General features: G+C 37.8%; 1 protein-coding gene across 1 annotated transcript in view; it reads right to left on the reverse strand.

Annotated features, from left to right (window-relative positions):
* Nucleotides 1-1,117: 1,117 nt before the first annotated feature.
* Nucleotides 1,118-18,980, reverse strand: part of TRHR (thyrotropin releasing hormone receptor) — a 477,565-nt gene continuing 459,702 nt past the window's right edge. Inside the window, exon 11 of the mRNA XM_031439495.2 lies at nucleotides 1,118-8,239. Coding sequence (XP_031295355.1) covers nucleotides 7,832-8,239 — 408 coding nt within the window. The 3' untranslated portion in view covers nucleotides 1,118-7,831. The remainder of the gene's footprint in view (nucleotides 8,240-18,980) is intronic.

The following is an 18,980-nucleotide window of genomic DNA, read 5'->3' on the forward strand; positions in this document are numbered from 1 at the left end:
CTTGGCATTATTTTCTGATGATGACGTTTCTGATCCACCACTGATTTACCTAAAAAGCTTGTGGACTTACGAGACTGAACATACTTTAAGATTAATATGAATAAGTGCCTGGTGTTTGAGATTGAGGTCTAAGAATTTTAGTGTCTGCTTGCAGTCTAGACCCTTAGTAGTTATTATCTGTGGTAAAAAAAATGCCATTCATTAAATTTAATTTTTTAATAAGCACATTCATTTACATCCATTAACAGATATTTTGAAGGGAGGGTTCATTATGTTCCAGGCAGAGTGCTAGTCATTGCACTTTCTGACCATGGTGAGCAAAAATGTGTCATCATTGGTTTTTACAGCATTTTTAGGAGATCTGGGAAAGAGTTTAATGCTATTTGGTAAAATCCCACTAAACTAATTACCTATGAGTATTGAGGAAAATTTACATTGCTGGAGGTGCTACACATCATAATGTAAGACAAAAATGTTTTGGAAGGTAGACAGGGTTAGTGGTGGCAAGGTTGTTTTATTTTTGAATAAAGAGGATTCAAAGAATACACTCTTGTTCACCCAGTGCTGCAGTGCTTCAAATGTTATTTATTTTTATGCAAGAAAAGCATTTTCTTTTACATGGCAAGATGAACTTTTATCAGATGGAGTCTGTGTACTAGAGCAGTGGCCCCAGGAATGAGCCAAAACCCCACTTATCAAGAGCTGAACTTTACAGTCTGTGTATTTTTGCTCTGCCTGTTGCAGGTAAATTGGAGATTACTAGGCACTACAAAGGTAATGGAGCAATTTGCTTTGCAATGATACACACAAGCATTTGGGTTTACTTTGCTGTTGTTCAAAAAGGGGCAGAGACACTTGAAATAATTATTTCAGTGTTGTCCAAACTTCAGCCACTTATCTAACCTTTATGGTTTTTTGTCATATCTAATATCAACATTAAAGGAACTCATAAATATAACTGACATCATGAATTTTATGAGTCATATTTGCTCCAATACACATTAAATTTATTATTAAAATGGAAAATGTCTATCTCTGTGTTATTTATAATCATCTCAAAAAAGCACAGTGGTACATGTTGGGTGCCACTGGATTAAAATGAAATGCTTCTGGGCAAGTAGTTTAGGGTCAAATTGTACCAAAAGTGACATAATTTGGAAGACAAAGAAAACTAAAGAGCCGGTTCTTTCAGTTTGATGCTTTATTGCTCACAATACACATACTGGAACAGACACACAGTTTTCCACAGCAGAGCACAGAATATTGTACTTTCTTAAGGAAGAGTCCTTGTCCTACAAGGATATAGCAATTAGTTTCCAAGTGATGAAATGAGTCAGCATAAAACTTCCTAAAACTGGTGGAAAGAAGCCAGCATATTCAGAAGCACATCAAAAGCAACATGCAAGTCCATGATGTTGTCACAAGGAATCTGGAGCGAATCACTATGTGCTTCCCAATTCATATTTAATCTTGAAGCTTAAGTTCATGAAGGTCCCTGAGCTAGCTCTGATTTCTATGGTGAGCATAAACTGGATAAATCCAGAGTTGTTAAGGACCCCTGAATAATATACACAGGTATAAATACTTTAAAATATGTGATGATGATATAATATAGAAACAAGGATATTTATGTATACACATACATGTATTTTTCACTTCAAAAATTAAGACTATAAGAATACTTTTAGAATGATAACACTTAAGACAATCGGATACTATATTTTCTATATATAGTAAGTGAAATGTTTAGAAAATAAACATAGGTGACCTGTACGCTTTTTAACTCTCTATTCTAGTGTGTGGGTGAGTATTTCCTCTCCAAACATAAGTACAGGTAGGTCCTTGACTTCACTTACTTTTCCTTTGCTTGGGGTTTAATTGGCGATGACAAATATTAAAGGACTAGCTGACTTCCTTAATCTCTCATGAAATGTACTTACTTTGGACATATAGCCTTAATGTCCAGAGTCCTGCTCTAAGGTTTATTTGTGTCTCCTTGCCCTCACTTCTCTTATTTCTCCCATACACAGTGTTTTTTCTTTAACGATCTAAATCAAATGTATCCTTGGAAGAAGCCCCATATTCTCTACAAACTCCTCCTTAATAACTCCAGGTCCTAGAAATGCTCCCCTTCCTCTGAAGAGCTCAGTTGTTCGCAGCCTGGAATCACACAATTTGGCTTCTAGTTATGTCTTCTGTAGTTCTTGTTTCTGTGGCAGTACGATCACTAGGTTGTAATCTCCTTGAGGGCAGAGGCGGTGTGTTAGTCTTCTTTATTTCTCATGAATAAATTAGGATGTGGCAGTGCTACTGGAATTGTCAGGCACTGTGCATATGTGAGCAATTGTGACCAACAGCTGGCACACTTAATGCAGTGCCTTTCGCTGAGCTGGGAGAACTGTTTAAAAAATAAAAACCAGATAGAACTAGTTATCTTATGGTGCAGACAGATCTAGACATCATCAGATGTGCAAATCAGACATCATCAGAAAATTTAAAAATGTATTCCTTAGCTTGAAATTCATCCATTTACTCCTTCATTTAACCGATACTTAGGAACATCATCCAGGTTTAGATAATTTGTGGAATACTAAGATGAAATGGACTTACTCCCAAGGACTTTTCCTGTAGTTTAATTATTAAGAATTACGTGATGAATAAGAGCCTGCAGGCCCTACATCGGGGACCATGACTCAGTGGTTTTCAAGCTGTGGTCAGAGGGCTACAGGCATAAGCTTCCCGGTAATTCTTACGTACAGCAAAGTGGGAGTGGTTTATTATTCCTGGTTAAGGAGTAAACATTTAGCCTCCTTACTGGGGCATTTTTGCCATTTCAGGAATACAGAAACTGCTCTTATGGCTTCTGAATTCAGACCTGCGGTTAAGCGGAATCTTTTTCTACTGCCATATTTTATGTACTTTTCTTTTCTGGAAAATCTCCATCTTTATCAGTATCAGTCCATAACATTTTTGAGAAAGTTCATACTCTCTTTTTTGCAAGTCAGAGGACAGCCATAGGCACAAACATTAAGTCCATTATCCTGTGAGGAATGACGTAATCACTTATCGGTGTTGCTTTGAGGCTCAAATAAGTTGCAACTCCATTGTTATTTCCCATCCTTTTAACTTCTGTAATTTTCAAAGTGCTTTCATTTCCAGTATTTCAGCTGAGAGCCTGTAGTATGGACTTGACCCAGATGCTCCTCCCTGAGGAGGTACAGGCAATCATTGTGTGGATTTGCTGTTTATTGGCCATAAAACTGTCTTTTGTTTTCTTGCGGGATCCAGATTTGACAGTTCTGACAATGTTCTGTCCCAGCAGTACTATTTCATCCAGCCTTTTCATTTTTTCAGACGTAATTTCCAAAATATACATCAATCACCTCTTTTTGCATTTGCCATAAATGTACTTGGTGAAGAATGTAAACAAGCCTGACAACATTGTCTACAAACATTCTCAGTAATTCTTTTCAAAGAGATTATTTGAATATTAACATCAGAACCATGTAGAATTTAGTTTATATTAGCATAGTCCATTTGGTTCTAACCACCTCAGGAACAAAACTATTCCCCAATGGGCACTCTTGTAAATAAGCTTTTCTGCTGAGTGATTCGAGTTTATACATAGAGACCAAACATAAAAACAAAAATACTACAGGGCTTTATTTGACCTTTTTTCCTCTGAGTGATCAATGAAGTTAAGAATTAATCAATATTTCTAATTATAGTTCATAAAATAGAATGATAATACATAAATGATCTTAACTGCTTTAAAACATTTCTGATGTCTCCAATTCATGTTCTAAATACTGCCAAACTGTTATATCCTGAGGTAACATTATATTGGTTTTATTTTTCTTCATTGGATTGTGAAATGCTTAAGAATGAGAAGAGACTTATTTTCTTAAACAAATTTCTGCAGTTTTTCACATATGGAGTATTCTTTTACTACTTCCTCAGTGAAGCTCTGAAACGCCAGACCTCTACTTCATTCTGTGTGGAAAAAAAACCATATTGAGCTGCTCAACTCTACACATGACTTACCCACCATGGAAATAGGGACATAACTTAAATAGAAATTTTAGAAGCATCAGTTCTTCCACAGTTTGAACAAAGTTTTATGAAAACATAAGTGTTCAGAGTAACAAAATGTTTCCATATATACATACATATATTTTTATACTTAAGAGAGTTCATGTCCAGGTTTAGTCTTGAATGAAGTCAGATAATAAAACAGGCTGATCTGAGGAAAACTATGTTTGTGCAGGGAAAGGAGTTTTATGGGGGAGGTGGGGAGGGAGAGAAAAATCCATTTATTTCTACAAAGCACTGTAAGACTTTATCATGTGTTTTACTCTAAAAACTTACAGTCACTCAGCCAAATCTTGGTTTTGATGGTTATTTACATCTGTAGTGAACAACTACAGATAAACAGAAAATCAGTTGTTAGAGATGTTCATTCTCTGCTTCTTCCAAGGAAAACACGTGATTCCAGACATCTGAAACAAATGTTCTTTGAACCTGGATTGACTGGTTGTAGATGTTCTCTCATCACATCCAGTTGTCTTACTCCAGGAACAAATATTCCAACTTGTTTGTGAGTTGCAGTTGAGAGACATAAATAATGTTGAATATATTATGTATAGAATTCAAAGGGTAAACTATTTAAAATCTCCTTTTCCTCCAAGGAATTGATCTTTCCTGTATTCCGTTATGTTTATGGATTTAACATGTTTTAGAGTGATGTAATTCTCTTCTTTAAGAGCAGCTCTCAGCTTTACTAAGACATATTGTTATTATTTTTCCAACACATGCTTCTGAAAATGAAACAATTCAAGCATCCATTTAAGAGTTACACTAACCTAAGTTTTATGGCTATAGTTTTCCTTTGACTTAACTAGGTGTTTAGCTCAAATCAGCCATTTGTTTTGGCCTGTTGTCAAGGGGTATTGTTTTGTGTATTTAACTTGTTTAAGAATGATTGTAGAGTTTACATTTTTCTCATTTCTCTTCAGCATTTAGAATATTTGTGTTGGAGTGAAGCTCTAGAAATATACTCATAATACTGAGGGAGAAGTCTTAAGAGCAAATTTATGTTTGCTTGTTTTATTCATGATCTGTGCCTGTTACCTAATTACCTCAGGTGCAAGATCTAACTAAAGACACTCAGCAATTAATGAAATTGGAAGTAATAAAATAACTCAAGGAATTTTTTTAAGGGAGACCTTAATAACGTTACTTCACTCTGTCAGCAATTTTTAACCTAGCTCTTTCTTTTTCATTTGATGGTTTGTTTTGATTATTTGGGGCAATATTTTGTGATTTAGTACAGTGTGATAAAAAAATACCTTAAAAAGTTATATCTCTGCTGTGTAAACTCAAATATCTACTGGATATTGAATGGGAACTTTTAATTTCATAATGGCATTTGCTTTAGAGTTGAAATACTATGAACTATGTTCTTTTGAATTTCCCATGTGGTCTAAAACTAACAGATTATTAGCAAACAACTTTTCAAACATTAAAACAGAAAAACTGAACCCACATATTAAATTTCCAAAGGTGGGAGGAGTATATTGTGCTCTGTGTTTATCATGTAAAACTAATCGTACTTTTTTTCAACATCTGATTTTGCCACTCCGCAAAGTGTGTATTTTTTTTATCATTTAGCCATCTGTTGCAAGAATTTTAATTAGCATGCTGGCTTAAAAAAAAAGAAAAAGAAAAAAGTGACATTTCTTCATTTTCTCTCACCAATATCCACACAATTTAGGGACTTAATCCCTGATCCCTGGTCTTATCAGAAGAGAAATGATAGCTGCAGTGAGACTGTGATGAAGATGATGTTGATTCAATATCTACCAGCAAGTCCAAGACAATGGTATCAGTTCTTTTCCCTAACAAAGAAAATCTAATATAGTTCAATTCCGTTTGTTAAGCAATTTATGCATCTGTGTGTATGTGTCTGTATGCTCCTGCACATAGGCGTGTGTGATTCTGGGTTGGGTCACTCTAGTGCTCTGTCTATATGATTCCAAAATTAATATTTAATCCAGGATGAAAAGTCAGTTAAAATAGATTTCTTAGTGTCATGCATATAGACTTTTAGGGTATTTCCTGTAAGTATTTGCTTGAATTTGTTTGACAGGATAAGAATGTCTTCATGGAGACAGTGAGGCCAAATTTCAGCAAAGTGTTTCTGGACCGAGGTTCTGGATGGCAGAGTCTCCATGAAGCAGCAGTTAAAAACTGAAGTTTCCAAAATAGAGTGACATTTTCTTCAAAGAGAGGTTTGTGTGGGGGTACTTATCATTACCAATCAGGCTTTAGAAAAAATCTGCAAGATAAGGATATACCCCGGAGAGGGAAACTGCCAGTCTGTGGGGCACTTAAAAGTACCCAGCACTTTTTGACCTAGTCATTAAAAATCAGCTATTACTGAACCATGACCAAGGGTGGTTTTTACACTGGGAGATACCGATCAGCCAAATCTTAGTAGATGAGTCAACTGAAAGAGATTAAAGTAGGACCTGACAGATTCACATTCACATCTCTGTAATAATCACTGGAATAGAATAGCAAGCAGCTCTAAGTCATAACTATAAAGAGATACTGAAAATGAGATAAAATCAGTTTTAGCTCTACTGAAAATAAAGCCAACAGAATTTTGCATTGCTTTGGTTTAGAATCTGTAAACAAAATATTGCTAGCACTTGGAAAAAAAAAAAAAAGAACCTATAAATGACAAGCAGGCAGGCAGGAAGGAAAGACAATTGCAGACAAGTTAAAACCCATAGACTACAATGCTCAGCAGGGAGTCTTCAACTGGAAATGTGAGAGTCAGACTTTGGCTGACTTAGAATAGGAATTAAACTTCCGAGGGTGTTTCAGACTTGTAAGCTAGGTTCAGCTAGAAGGATTCGCTTGACATGGCTCAGTAGTTTATATACAAGAATGCTCAAAAAGGTTTTCTTCCTTAAGAGTTTCAGAGAAAAAAAGAAAACCTTATTTTAAATACTTGGTCTTGTCTTGGCTATACTTTTCAGTGTTAGTTATATGTTAGGATGTATCTTCCCAGTTACTTAATCTTGATATTTCTGCTGTCTCACACATCCTCGGAAGGCTCCATGAGTGAAGAGCTGGATTTATCTAAATATCAAATCTACATGTCTTCTCAATTGGTAATTTTGGCTATTTTGAAGTTTGGCTATTTTGAAATTTACATTAAAGTTGAATGATGACCGTCTACTTTGTAAGATATAAAAACCAACTCAGAATTTTATCAGCATTATGACTTTTTTTTCATATAGTGAACATATTTGTCTGAAATCTCATTTTTCCTCAATAAGTAAGATGTTTTTTCTGTTTTCCCCTGTAGTCCCAGATATTCATTAAATGAAATGCTAAATGCAAACATTAAATTTGCATTTTGCCAAATCACCAAACGTATAAATAATTTGGGGGAGGGTGAGAAATTACGTTTGATAAAGTTATTGCAAATAAGGTAAACTGATGTCTAGATTTTATCTAAACTTCATGGCCCCAGAAAATACAGTGAATTTCTCAAATTAAAGGGAGAGGGCTACAGTTTCAGTTTCTACCATTTGCATCTTTCACAGATCCACTCAGTTTCTTATGATATATATTTTTTGAGAGGAGAAGAAAAAAATCATTCTCATGGGTTATAGCAACTTGGGCCAGGATTTGTTAGCACAACGATAGACTTGATCTGCTCTGTCTTCACAGACGAGTACTGGCCGTTTCCTCTCTTGGGTTGATAAGTGCACAGATTCTCATTTACTTTGTCATCTATTTTCTTCTATTCCATGAATCAACTTTGGCCAATGGTTTTTTCAGAAGCCAAGCAGGTGTCATCAAAAGACACTTTCGTGGCAGACAAGTAAGTGTCAGTGACAGTGAGAGCATCCAGCTCTGTGCTGAAACGATCGGACTCCTTGATGACGCTGTAACTGAGGGCCACGCTGTAGTTAGCGGGTTTCTCTGTGGGCTTCTGCTTACACTTGCAGAGCTTTCTGAAGGCTGCACGGAATTTCTGGGACATGAGATTGTAAATCACGGGGTTGATGGCACTGTTGAGATAAATGCAAATTCTGCAAAAGAGCAAGAACCAGTTTTCTTGGAAAGGATTGGAGAGAAATGAGTTGACAACCACAAGAGTTCTGTAGGGCATCCATAAAAGGGCAAACAGAACGACAACCACTGCCAGCATCTTGGTGACCTATGGAGAAGCAGAAATGCAGTGCAAACACAAATGAAAACATAACCGTGCAAAAAAAAAAAAATGACGCTAAAATAATTCCCTCTCTCTCCTCCAACCTTTATTTTCCAAGATGTAGTCTGAGACAAGGACTTAAGTGCAGGCAGTTTATTTGGGAGATGACCCCAGGAAGCATGATTAAAGGCATGGAGAAGAGTGTGACAGAGGAGGAAAAGCCAAAATCAGGTTTTTTTTTTTTGACAACTCCCACTAAGAGCAACTTTGGATCAAGGAGTGCACGTCAGGAGCATGTGACCAGAGGGCGAGAGGCTGGGGCGTCTATCCACTGGCTGCCATCCCCCCTTTCTTGAGGGGTGCCTGAGGGGCTTTTAATGCTCCGTACTCCTGCCTGGAAACTCCTGGGGGCTTTAGAGAGAACCTTGAGGCAGAAAAGAGGAGAGAAGGTCAGGGGACAGTGGATACTGGAAGCGGAGTGTTCTCTGCAAGCAGAGACCATCCATAGTAGCCATGGCTGAAGTCACAGTCTGGCTGAGAGGATGGGACCCAGGGCACCAGGAGAGTCTGCGATAAGCACAGGGAGACCTAGGCTCTCATCCCATCTTCACTCACCTTTTCTTCACATTTAAGAATAAGCTTTCAGTTATCTTTTGTCTCTCACAGTTTGAAAAATTTCAGCTTCCTCAGCCCAGACTTTCTAGATGTTCTGATCTTGAAAACTACCCAAGCAGAACGAACTGATTCTTTCTCCTTCATCCCTCTTAAGCCCCACCGGCTGTTTCCCTGAAGCCCCCACCAGCAGCCTCTACAGTTCTGGCACCGAGAGGGAACCTGTTTTTACATAGAGCTTTTAAAACTTCTGTGGTGTAGAAATAAATAAGGATTCCACAGATAGACACCTACTCTGTCACTAATATCTACTATAAATTCAGCTCCCAACCTTGTACTAATCCTGATAACAGAATCCATCTTAGTCCCTGTGTTAGAATATCTTACTTTCCCTCAGCCCTCCTGCTGAGACTGGGACTCTGTCTTACCCTTAACCATTCTTTTCTACCCCAAGAACTCCCCATGAGCCCTGTGTTATGGGAGTAATGCTCCCTTTTGCTTTTTATTCTATAGTAATTGTCTCCTTCCTTGGCTCTCCAAATACCATTTACTATAAGGCTTCTTCTCACCTATGGGCCCACATAGCCTTTATCTCTTCTTGAACCACTACTGTCTTCTTTTGAAGAACTCCTACAACTTCGTTGCAGTGGCACCTCTTAGCTATCCACCTACTCTGGAGTTGCTGTGTTTCCTCTGCCCCCAGGACCATTTTAACACTTTGTTGAAGCTCTCCCTGCCCTCCAAAGATGTGCCCCAAGCCCCCTGTTCTCCCTCACTCACTGATCCCGAGCGTCTCTTCTGACTCAGTGCATGCAGGGCAATTACATTTTATACTTCGCTTACTTGGGGAGGGAAGCTGTTCAGTGGGAAGGTGTGATTTTCACCTAATACCAGATGAAACATTCCAGACATTCTGACTTCTTTCAGCAATAAGGAGGGTCTACCAGTCAAGAAGTTAATGGAAGCCTGCTTTCTCCTAAGCTGACTTTTAGTTTTATGAGTAAATACTTTAATTGACCCTAGGAAATTAAAGGCTTAATTCAGTGATAAGTATTCTGAACTTTGGAAGGAGCCATAGTAATTATCATCTTTGACGTCATCATCATCACTCACAACCCTGCCTTTGTCCCCTGCAGGTTCTCTGACGTCAGGTTGCTGCTTTACACTTGCCAACACCCTCCCACTCCTTGCCAAGGACTAAGCATCCTATATGTGAATCCCTGGCTTGATTTACAATTGGACTGTCAGCATCACATTTGAGTCTTTATTATGGCCCGTCATAAAGATATGTAAACACTTTCTTATTTAATGCTTATAATAACTCCATGTGTAAGCTAGTATTGGCTCTATTTTGCATATGAAGAAGTTGGGGTTTAGAGAGTGTATGTGATTGGTCTAAAGACACAGGGCCAGTAAGTGACAGCCATGATTCAAGCTAAGTCTGCTTAAGCCAAAGCCCATGCTCTCTCCTTTATACTTTGCCCTCCCTGTGAAAGTCGCATTTTCATGATGAGATTTCTACTGTGTTTTCCCCATATGGTTGCCAAAACATTTAACTTCTTCTAAGTATAATTCCAACATAATTACTGCTGCTGAATTTCTGAACTTAAAGGTTGAATTTCATCTGTCTGTCTATTTTTCTCTACAATTTTCAGGTGAAATGCTGAATCCACATTTAATATCTACCTACATCTTTTTACTTAATGTGAGTGGGGAGCAATTTTCATTGTCTTAAAGAAAAGCAATCTATTTTTAGGTTAATATCTCTGCCCTGCGCTTCCACAGCCCTCCACCCATACTTCGATATCACTCTCCAAACTTGTTATTGCAAAGATTATATTTGTCCACCTGTCCAAGAGATGGTGAGCTTCTTCAGGACATGAGTAAAGTTTATTCACTTCTCTTTCCTCAGGGATTTAGTATAGTATATGACACAAGATAGGCCTCAATAAATGCTAAATAAATTCAGGCATGGAAAGAATTATTTCAAAATATGTAACCATGATCCTTTTCTGGGTTTTAATTCCCCAACATATTGTTAGAGGATTTTTAGAAACACTTAATTTTTTAATTTAAAAAATACCGTTTAAATAGAGATTGATTAATTAGTAAAACGAATCCTTAATACATTTCAGCTTTTTGTTTGAAATATATTTTTTAAAGTATTAAGAAGGTGTGAAATGAAATAAATACAATGATACTTCTAAGACTGACCCAGAGGAAATTACGTCTCCAGTGGGATGATCAAGAAAACATTTAATCTCATTCGTAATTATTTTTAGTTAATTCCAAATATCTTTGATTGAGTTTAATCACTTTCTAAAACGTTCACACGTTTTTGGTGTAGCCATAGCTTGGAATTTAACAGTTCTTAATACAGGAGCAAACACCTAGAAAGGAAATGTCCTGGAGATTGTCTTTTATACTGAATTAATTTCACTGTGGGTTGTTGAAGTTTTATTTCTGTTGTTATTCCAAATAAGTGACAAAAATGCAAGTTTGAAAACATCTTTGGGCCATTGTTTTTAAGCATTGATATTTTTGCTGGGGAAGTGCCTGGGATATACAATGAGGTGAAAGGCTGCTTCTTTACAGAAGCCTCCACCCCAGGATGTAAAGGTCCTTGAGAAACATCATGAAACAATCTTCAAGGGAAAATGACCTTACCGTATGTTTTCGATTGGGAAGGAATTTATTTATCCATTTATTCTAGGAGGCTCATTTGCATTCCTACTGTGTACCAGTCAACGACCTGGCTCTTGAGAATTCGACAGTGGTCCAAAAGACATTGCCAATGGCTTCATGTATCTTATAATCTCGTAGGCAGTTATAATATAATGTGATAAGTGCTAAAACAGAGGGAAGTTTTGCTTATGAGAGCACGTGATCTAGACTTGGGGCCCCAAGGGCTTGCTGGTCTCAGTGACAGCTAAGTCAAAATTGGAAGATAAAGAGAGGCAGGGCAAGTGTTCCTGCAGAGATTGGAAATGTGTGACAATCTGGGGGCACGAGACAGTAGGGCACACCAGAAGTAGTTTGGTGTGCAAGTTCCACATGCAGACCGCATAAAGAAGTGGAGATAGCTCTTTCTCTAGGAAGTTTGTGGAAACCGTTAGAAAAGCCATCTTCTGTGGGGTGCTTGGCACTCGTTCTGCTCTGTCAGAAGGAAAGATGCAGCTGCCAAAGGAGATGCAGCATGTTGAGTTTGAAAACATCAGCTCCATGGAGCTAAAAAGTCAGTGAAGAAGCAGGCAGCCATTTCTGCAGAGTATATTGAAGGCAAGAAAAAGAGGTTGTAAAAATCAACTGATTAAAACCCAGTGTTTAGAGAGAGAACTGCCTACAGAGATGGTTGAGAAGAAGAGTGGGTTGGGAACAGGAGGATCTAAGCTGGACAGGTCTCTGTTCCTGGACCCTAGGGCAAAGAGTTATCTTTTTCATGAGGATCAGCTTGAAACTTTAAAATCAAGCCCTATTATATATATTTTACTCTTCATGGTATTTAATTATGTGGAATAAACAGCATGTAGTTCTCACAAGAGAGTTTTTACTCTGTCCTGAACACATCATTTTGTGATCTTTATAAAACATCTAGATAAAGACCCTATTCAGGGATATTTTTTTCCTTTAAATTTTTTTTTTTTACAAGTATGCATTGGATAGATTTCTAATTGTTAGATAAGAGTACGGTTCCTTGAGTGGATGCAAGCTCAACTTTGCACATATGAGCTGCCTGTGAGAAACCAGAGGGTCATTAGATTCTCTAGGCTGCTGAGGAAACTTGTTTTACTGACTATCACTATTACTAGTACTATGATTTTTACAACAAGTTCTAAAACTATCAGCCAATGCTTGTATAATATCTTTTAAAATATGGTGTGAGATTTATAGAAAAGTTGCAAAGATAAAACAGAGAGTTTCCAAATACCCTACGCCAAAGCCCCCCCATTACTAACACCTTACATTAGTATGATGTATTATTAGTATGTATTATTAGTAATGATGTAACATTAGTATGATACATTAGTATGATGCATTTGCTTGTTGCAATTAATGAACCAATAGTGACAATTCTTACACAGAATTAGCCAACTCCACACTTTCTTCAGATTTCATTAGTTTTCCCCTTGTGTGCCTTTTCTGTTCCGAGATCCCATCCGGGATACCACATTATGTTTAGTCATTACATCTCCTTAGGTTTCTCTGGGCTGTCAGAGTTTATCTAACTTTATTTTTGATGGTCTTGGTAGTTTTGAGGGGTGCTGGTTAGCCATTTTATAGAACATCCCTCAACTCAATTTGAGTTGGGATGATGTTATCTTTAATATTAGAATGAAGTTATGGATTTGGGGGGAGGAAGGCTACTGAGGTGAACTGCCATTCTTAACACAACACATCAAGGGTGCGGGCTATCAACCTGACTTATGACTAATGATGCTAACCTTGTATATTGCCTTATTGAGGTATACTTTACATATAATTAAATTCACCCACTTAAAGTGTACAATTCAAGGATTTTTAGCATACCCACTGAGTTGTGCAACCTTTACCGCAATCTAATTTTAGAACATTCTCATCATCCCGAAAAGAAATTCGATGTCCATTAGTAGTCCCTCTCCACCTTCCCCCTCCTGCCCCAGTCCTAGGAAATCACAAACAGACTTTATGTCTCCATGTAGCTGCCTATTTGAACATCTCATATGAATGGAATCATGCAGTCTTTTGTGTATGACTGTTGTCTTTCACTTAGCGTAATGTTTTTCAGGTTCTTCCACGTTGTATCAGTCAGTACTTTGTTTCTTTTTATTGGCAAATAATATTCCATCTTGTGTATGTACCCCCTTTTCTTTATCCATTTATTTGGGTAGTTTCCACTTTTTGCGTATAACGAATCCTGCTGCTATAAACATCGATATACAAGTCTTTGCGTGTGCGCATGTTTTTCTTTTTCTTGGGTATATGCCTAGAAGGTGAATTTCTGGGTTGCCCATTGCTTTTTCAGTTATAAAGCACTCAAGAATATTAAACATTTAACATTTGAAATAATTCTGATAATTATTACTACAATGCCTAGTAAAAAGCACCAACTGACTTTACAGATATACTAGAACTCAAGAAAGATGAAGAGTAAAGGTAACACTAAAACATTTGGGACACACTTTAAGCCACTCTTGAAACTTGGAGAATAAATACAAGAAAGAAAAACATGAGTAAGAAGAAGTGGGTATTTTTGGAGAAAGTTATTATTTATTTAGACTAATAAAGACTTTAATTTATGAGGCAAGCTGGTTTGGAGTGAGCTCAAGAGAAGATGGAAGAAGTGGAGGGTGTTATAAACATATCTTTTGAGGGTTTTTCTAGAAAAAGGAGTAGAAGAGCAGAAGGGTTGCCAGAGGGAGATGAAGAGTTCATCTATTTTTTTCAAAGATGAGACTTTACAGCATCTTTGTTTGCTTAGGGAACACTCCCACAGAGAGGGAAAACTTTATGATACAGGACAACAGAGGAGCTATGTTCTGGAACAGGGAACAGAGTCCAATGCACAAGTGGTGTGGTTGGCCTCTTCTCAAGTGTAGACACAAAATTACTTTTTCAGTATCTGCCCCTTTTTTCTTAACCTGACATGATCTAAGAGATCAAGAAAATCCAGGAGAAAAGGCCACATTCTTATCAATACACTGAATTCTAAATGAGGTCCTGATAGCAGTTTAATTGTTTAATTCCTTGGATTTAAGAAAGTATTTTCATTGTCATTAAACCGTTTTGTGCTCATATCCCTATGAGATCTGTTGGACAAGTGTTATTATTCCCATTTCATTGATGAATGGAAACTGAGTTCTAAGAAGCAGAGATATAAGGTCATACAACTTACAAATAAGTAGCAAAGTTAGTTATTGAACTCAAAGTCTAGTTTTCTTTCTAGATAATGACAAAAATCAACATATATGGTAAGTTGAAGCCTTGTAATTGCTGTAAATAATGTTTATAAAATGTTTGGAAAGGATAATATTGTTTGCAGGAACCAGTGGTAGCCCTGCAATCACATACGATCTTTGTTCCAAATTGGAATACCATATTTAGAAAGCACTGATTTGGGAGAAGAAATTTGTCATACCCAGGCAGATAGGAATCCTTCTTGCCAGTCTATTTCCTACGGGAAAAACAAAATTTAAAGAAAATTTAAAATGCAAATGTAACAAAATGGAATAAAAAATAAAATGGAAACTTCAATTTTGAGGATTATAGCCCAATTAATAGTATGCCATTTATGAGAAGTTCTTGGATTCTGAGGACATTCTGACTAATTATCCGAGATTAGTTTATTAGTGTGCCTAGGAAATCATAAGGAATTGATTGATACCTCAGTACTCTGGGAGATTTAGTTGGAATACTTGTACTGATTCAAAAATTTTTTTTGAGTTTTGATTCTATGTGTGATTCAGAAAAGATTCTGTGCATGGTCATGGGTCTTGCTATTATCCAGACAGTCTCCGTTGAAAGATAAGGCACAGGCCTTCTGTATGTTAATGAGTGACAAAGTGCAGTAGGTATGGGAGAAGGAGCCGGAACTGGTGTCCAAGCATCTCGGTTTCACCATTCATCTCTGAGCTCTGAGGAGACGGGGCAGGTCACATGACTTATGTCTGAACCTCATTATTCTGAGCTAGTAAATGTACAATCTGGATTACTCTCAAAAGTCTCTCCAGTTTGAATATCCTAAGAAAATCTAACTTATATGTTACTAATGATGATACAATGTTCAGACATGTCTGTGATCATTTTCACATAATTGGGTTTTGTTATTCAGGGATTTAAGGCCAGGCAAAGAGAAATGGTACCTGGAGCATAAGTACCCCTCAGGATGCTGATAAAGTTTAGGAATAGATTAAGTTCCTAATCATAGTGATTGCTGATAATCATCTTAATTGCTGCATTCACAGAGGTGATGCAGTCTTGAAGTGTTGAAGAAATTACTAGAGTTTATTTTATTTCCTATAGCAAACTAAGAACATGGTGCACCTCTAAACTCAGGACCCTGGCTTCCCGACCTACTATTATTTTTTCTTTTAAAGTTCATTATAAATGAAATGTTGTTGAAGAAATGGAGTTATGGAACGATATAGAGGTATCACTGAGAAGAAACCAAATAACTGAATCCTTTCTCAGGAGTACTGTCATTTTAAAAAGTGAATCTACAGAAGTTTTAAAAAAAATGATCAGACAAAAATTATTTAATAAGCAGTACCAATGCCTATTCAAATGTCTGGCTGTCATTAGTGAAAGAATGGCTAAAATTTCAGGGCAATCTAAAATCGCTTTCTTAGAGCTAAAAAGGCAAAGCCATGTAACAGGAGGGGCCACCACATCAGTAAACGTATTTGAAGACTATTTATCACTTTTATAATGAATGATAATCAGGAGCATCATAGCAGGTAACTAAGTTGTGAAGAGGCTCTTTATCCATATCGTATCCCACATTCTATGATGCTTAAAGCTCTGTTTTTGGCTCCATGAACAAAGTAAATCAACAACTAACTTTCACAGGATCTCTGTTGCACAACAGGTTGGGAGAAGTCTCTCATACATATGCCTGTAATGTAATACGTGTTCAATGCACAGTTAAATTACTATTGAGTAAATTCTTCCTTTTTGCAAATGTTAGAATTATAACTGTGGAGGTAGGCATGGGTGTAGGGCTCTTTAAATGAGCGAAGTGCTCTAGTTCTTGCACTTCTGGCTGGAATATTCCTGTTTTCAGAAGTGTACTTCCTTCTGGACACATTTTCTTGGTTAATGGATACAACAGTTAGCCTTTAATCTTCTAATGCCATCCTTTGAAGGGTAACAGTATGTTCTGTGTTTGGAGCCTCTCCACTGTTCTCCTGCTTTGCTGCATATTAACAAAGTGTTCTGTTACTGGGAATATTTTGCTCTCAGATGACCTGTGATCAATGTGATTGATGACCCTTTGCATTTTGTTACATTAATTGAGCCAACTGAAGGATAAACTTGACTAGACAGTTCTGAATTTAGCCACACTTCTACACTGACTGGGGGGCTTGGGAATTATCCACTTGCAGCTTGTTCTACTTTGTTTTGACCCAGTGTCTGCCCAGAAAGTTTTAAAAAGACAGTTACAATCACTGTGGGGTGCTTCATATCAGAGTGAGATCACTGATGGAGTTTAAAAAGTGAATAATGGAGCCGGAAAAGGGCTTGGAATCAACTCAAAATCAGTTAAAGTATAATAAAAGTGAATAAAGTCTGAGTGGTGATTCATGGTGGAGAGATCATGGACTGTCAGATCCTCTGTTGTGGATTACTTGCAGATTTCTTGACAAGAAGCCACACAGGGATGCTAATGCAGGATTCTTGACTCCACCTGTCAAGGACTATATCTAAATGTTTTATTCAGAAGAGCCATTCTGGCAAGAATTCTGGAGTGTTTTCTGGGCTCTACTCTGATTTAAAAGGTTCATAAAAATATTAGCAGAGATTCACAGCAGAGAAACTGTGGTTGTATTTGGTGATACCTGAGGAAGGAGAAGTAGGGAGTAAGTGAAAAAAGGGTGATATGAGATTTTTTTAAGTGAAAATTTGTAAGTGTGGTATATCCAGTGAACCTGGAAAAAATGTTTCTCCACAATTCTAGGGGTGTTGAGGAAGGTAGACTCGTCAAAGAAAGCTATTTCCTGAGTGAGACATTTGTGGAGACAGGACACTGGGCTCTACAACCCGGGGAGGCTGCATATGCCAGTTGAGCCACAAGTTGGTGCTGCTTTTGGTTAAGACACAGGAGCAAGGAGGAGGACTAGAGTCACAGGACAACATATTTCTGTCTAGAACAAAATGTGACCCTTCCACTGTGACACCTCTGGTTCTCCAGAATAACCACTGAGTATCACCAAATACCAGTGTGAGTTAACTTCTTATGGAAAATGGGCAGAGCTCTGTACCCAACTCTGCTGCAGGACGAACCTGCAAAGCTTGTACCTTCTTTCACAAGCAAAGGTAGAGAGAGGCAGGAATACATGAAGAGTGGGGACAAGTGATGGAATGTTGAGCTGTCCTGGTGAGAAGAACCAGGTTTCAGGGCTAAATTGTACCCACGCCTCTCAGGGTAAGAGAGACCCTGAGTGCCTGTAAGCCTCGCTTTCTGAGACTGTCTGAGTCTGTGTTAGATGGGGACTGTACAGTATTTCTCAACATGTTTCAACCTAGAATGAGGAAAACTGGATGAAAATGAAAGGAATTCCAATTGAGCCACATGAATTGGCAGATGAAAGAGAGAAAGAGAATTAAGATTTATGAAATGCCTACCACATACCAGGCAATGTGCTTGGTATTCTCTTCATAATGGCCCGACTTCTGCATTTTACAAAGAATAAGACGGATGCTGAGAAAAGTCACACGCTAAGGAAGAAAAAAAGCTACACTTTAAGGACATGTATATTTGACTCCAAAGTCTCTTTATCCTCTTTACTATAATACCTTGAATTGGGGGAAGAAATACTTTTTTCCTGAAGTCCGCAAAATCAGAACACAAAGCGTGTATTTCAAGGTTGGAAGTGAAGGCTTGCATGTGCAAGAGAAGGGAGACTGAGAATCCAATTCTTAGTTCTACCCAAGAGTTTATGTCTTAGCACCTAACAAAGATAATCCTGGTCACACTAAATCCTGATGCAACATGTTTTTTGAATGTTTCTGATTCAGGGTTCCCCTGCTGAGAGTAGAAAGCAGCCGTTGTGGTAGGCAACATCTGCAGCTAGACTCGAGGATTAGATGCAAAACTTGCCACAACACTAGCAACTGCTGCCGCGTGGAGGTTTCGGTATTGATTAGAGTCTGATAATTGTGTGTGATGAAGGGATGGCTTCTCCTCCTGTTGCTTGGATGTTTTCTTGTTCACACGAGGGGGCTATTTGGAAACAAGCTGGGAAGGGAAAAGCTCAGCTGGCACAATTGGGATTCAAATTGTAACAACATCTCAACTTAGAAAACAAAGTATCAGTCTGAATTCTTTCGTGAGCCCTGCTGGAACAGCGCTGCGGCTGGTCTGCTGTGGGGTGAGCGTGCTACTTAGCCTTCTCTGTGCTCCCTCTTCCAGGTAAATCATGGGCAAACGGCTAGGCAC

Source organism: Camelus dromedarius, chromosome 20 (genome assembly GCF_036321535.1).
Source record: "Camelus dromedarius isolate mCamDro1 chromosome 20, mCamDro1.pat, whole genome shotgun sequence".
Taxonomy (NCBI): domain Eukaryota; kingdom Metazoa; phylum Chordata; class Mammalia; order Artiodactyla; family Camelidae; genus Camelus; species Camelus dromedarius.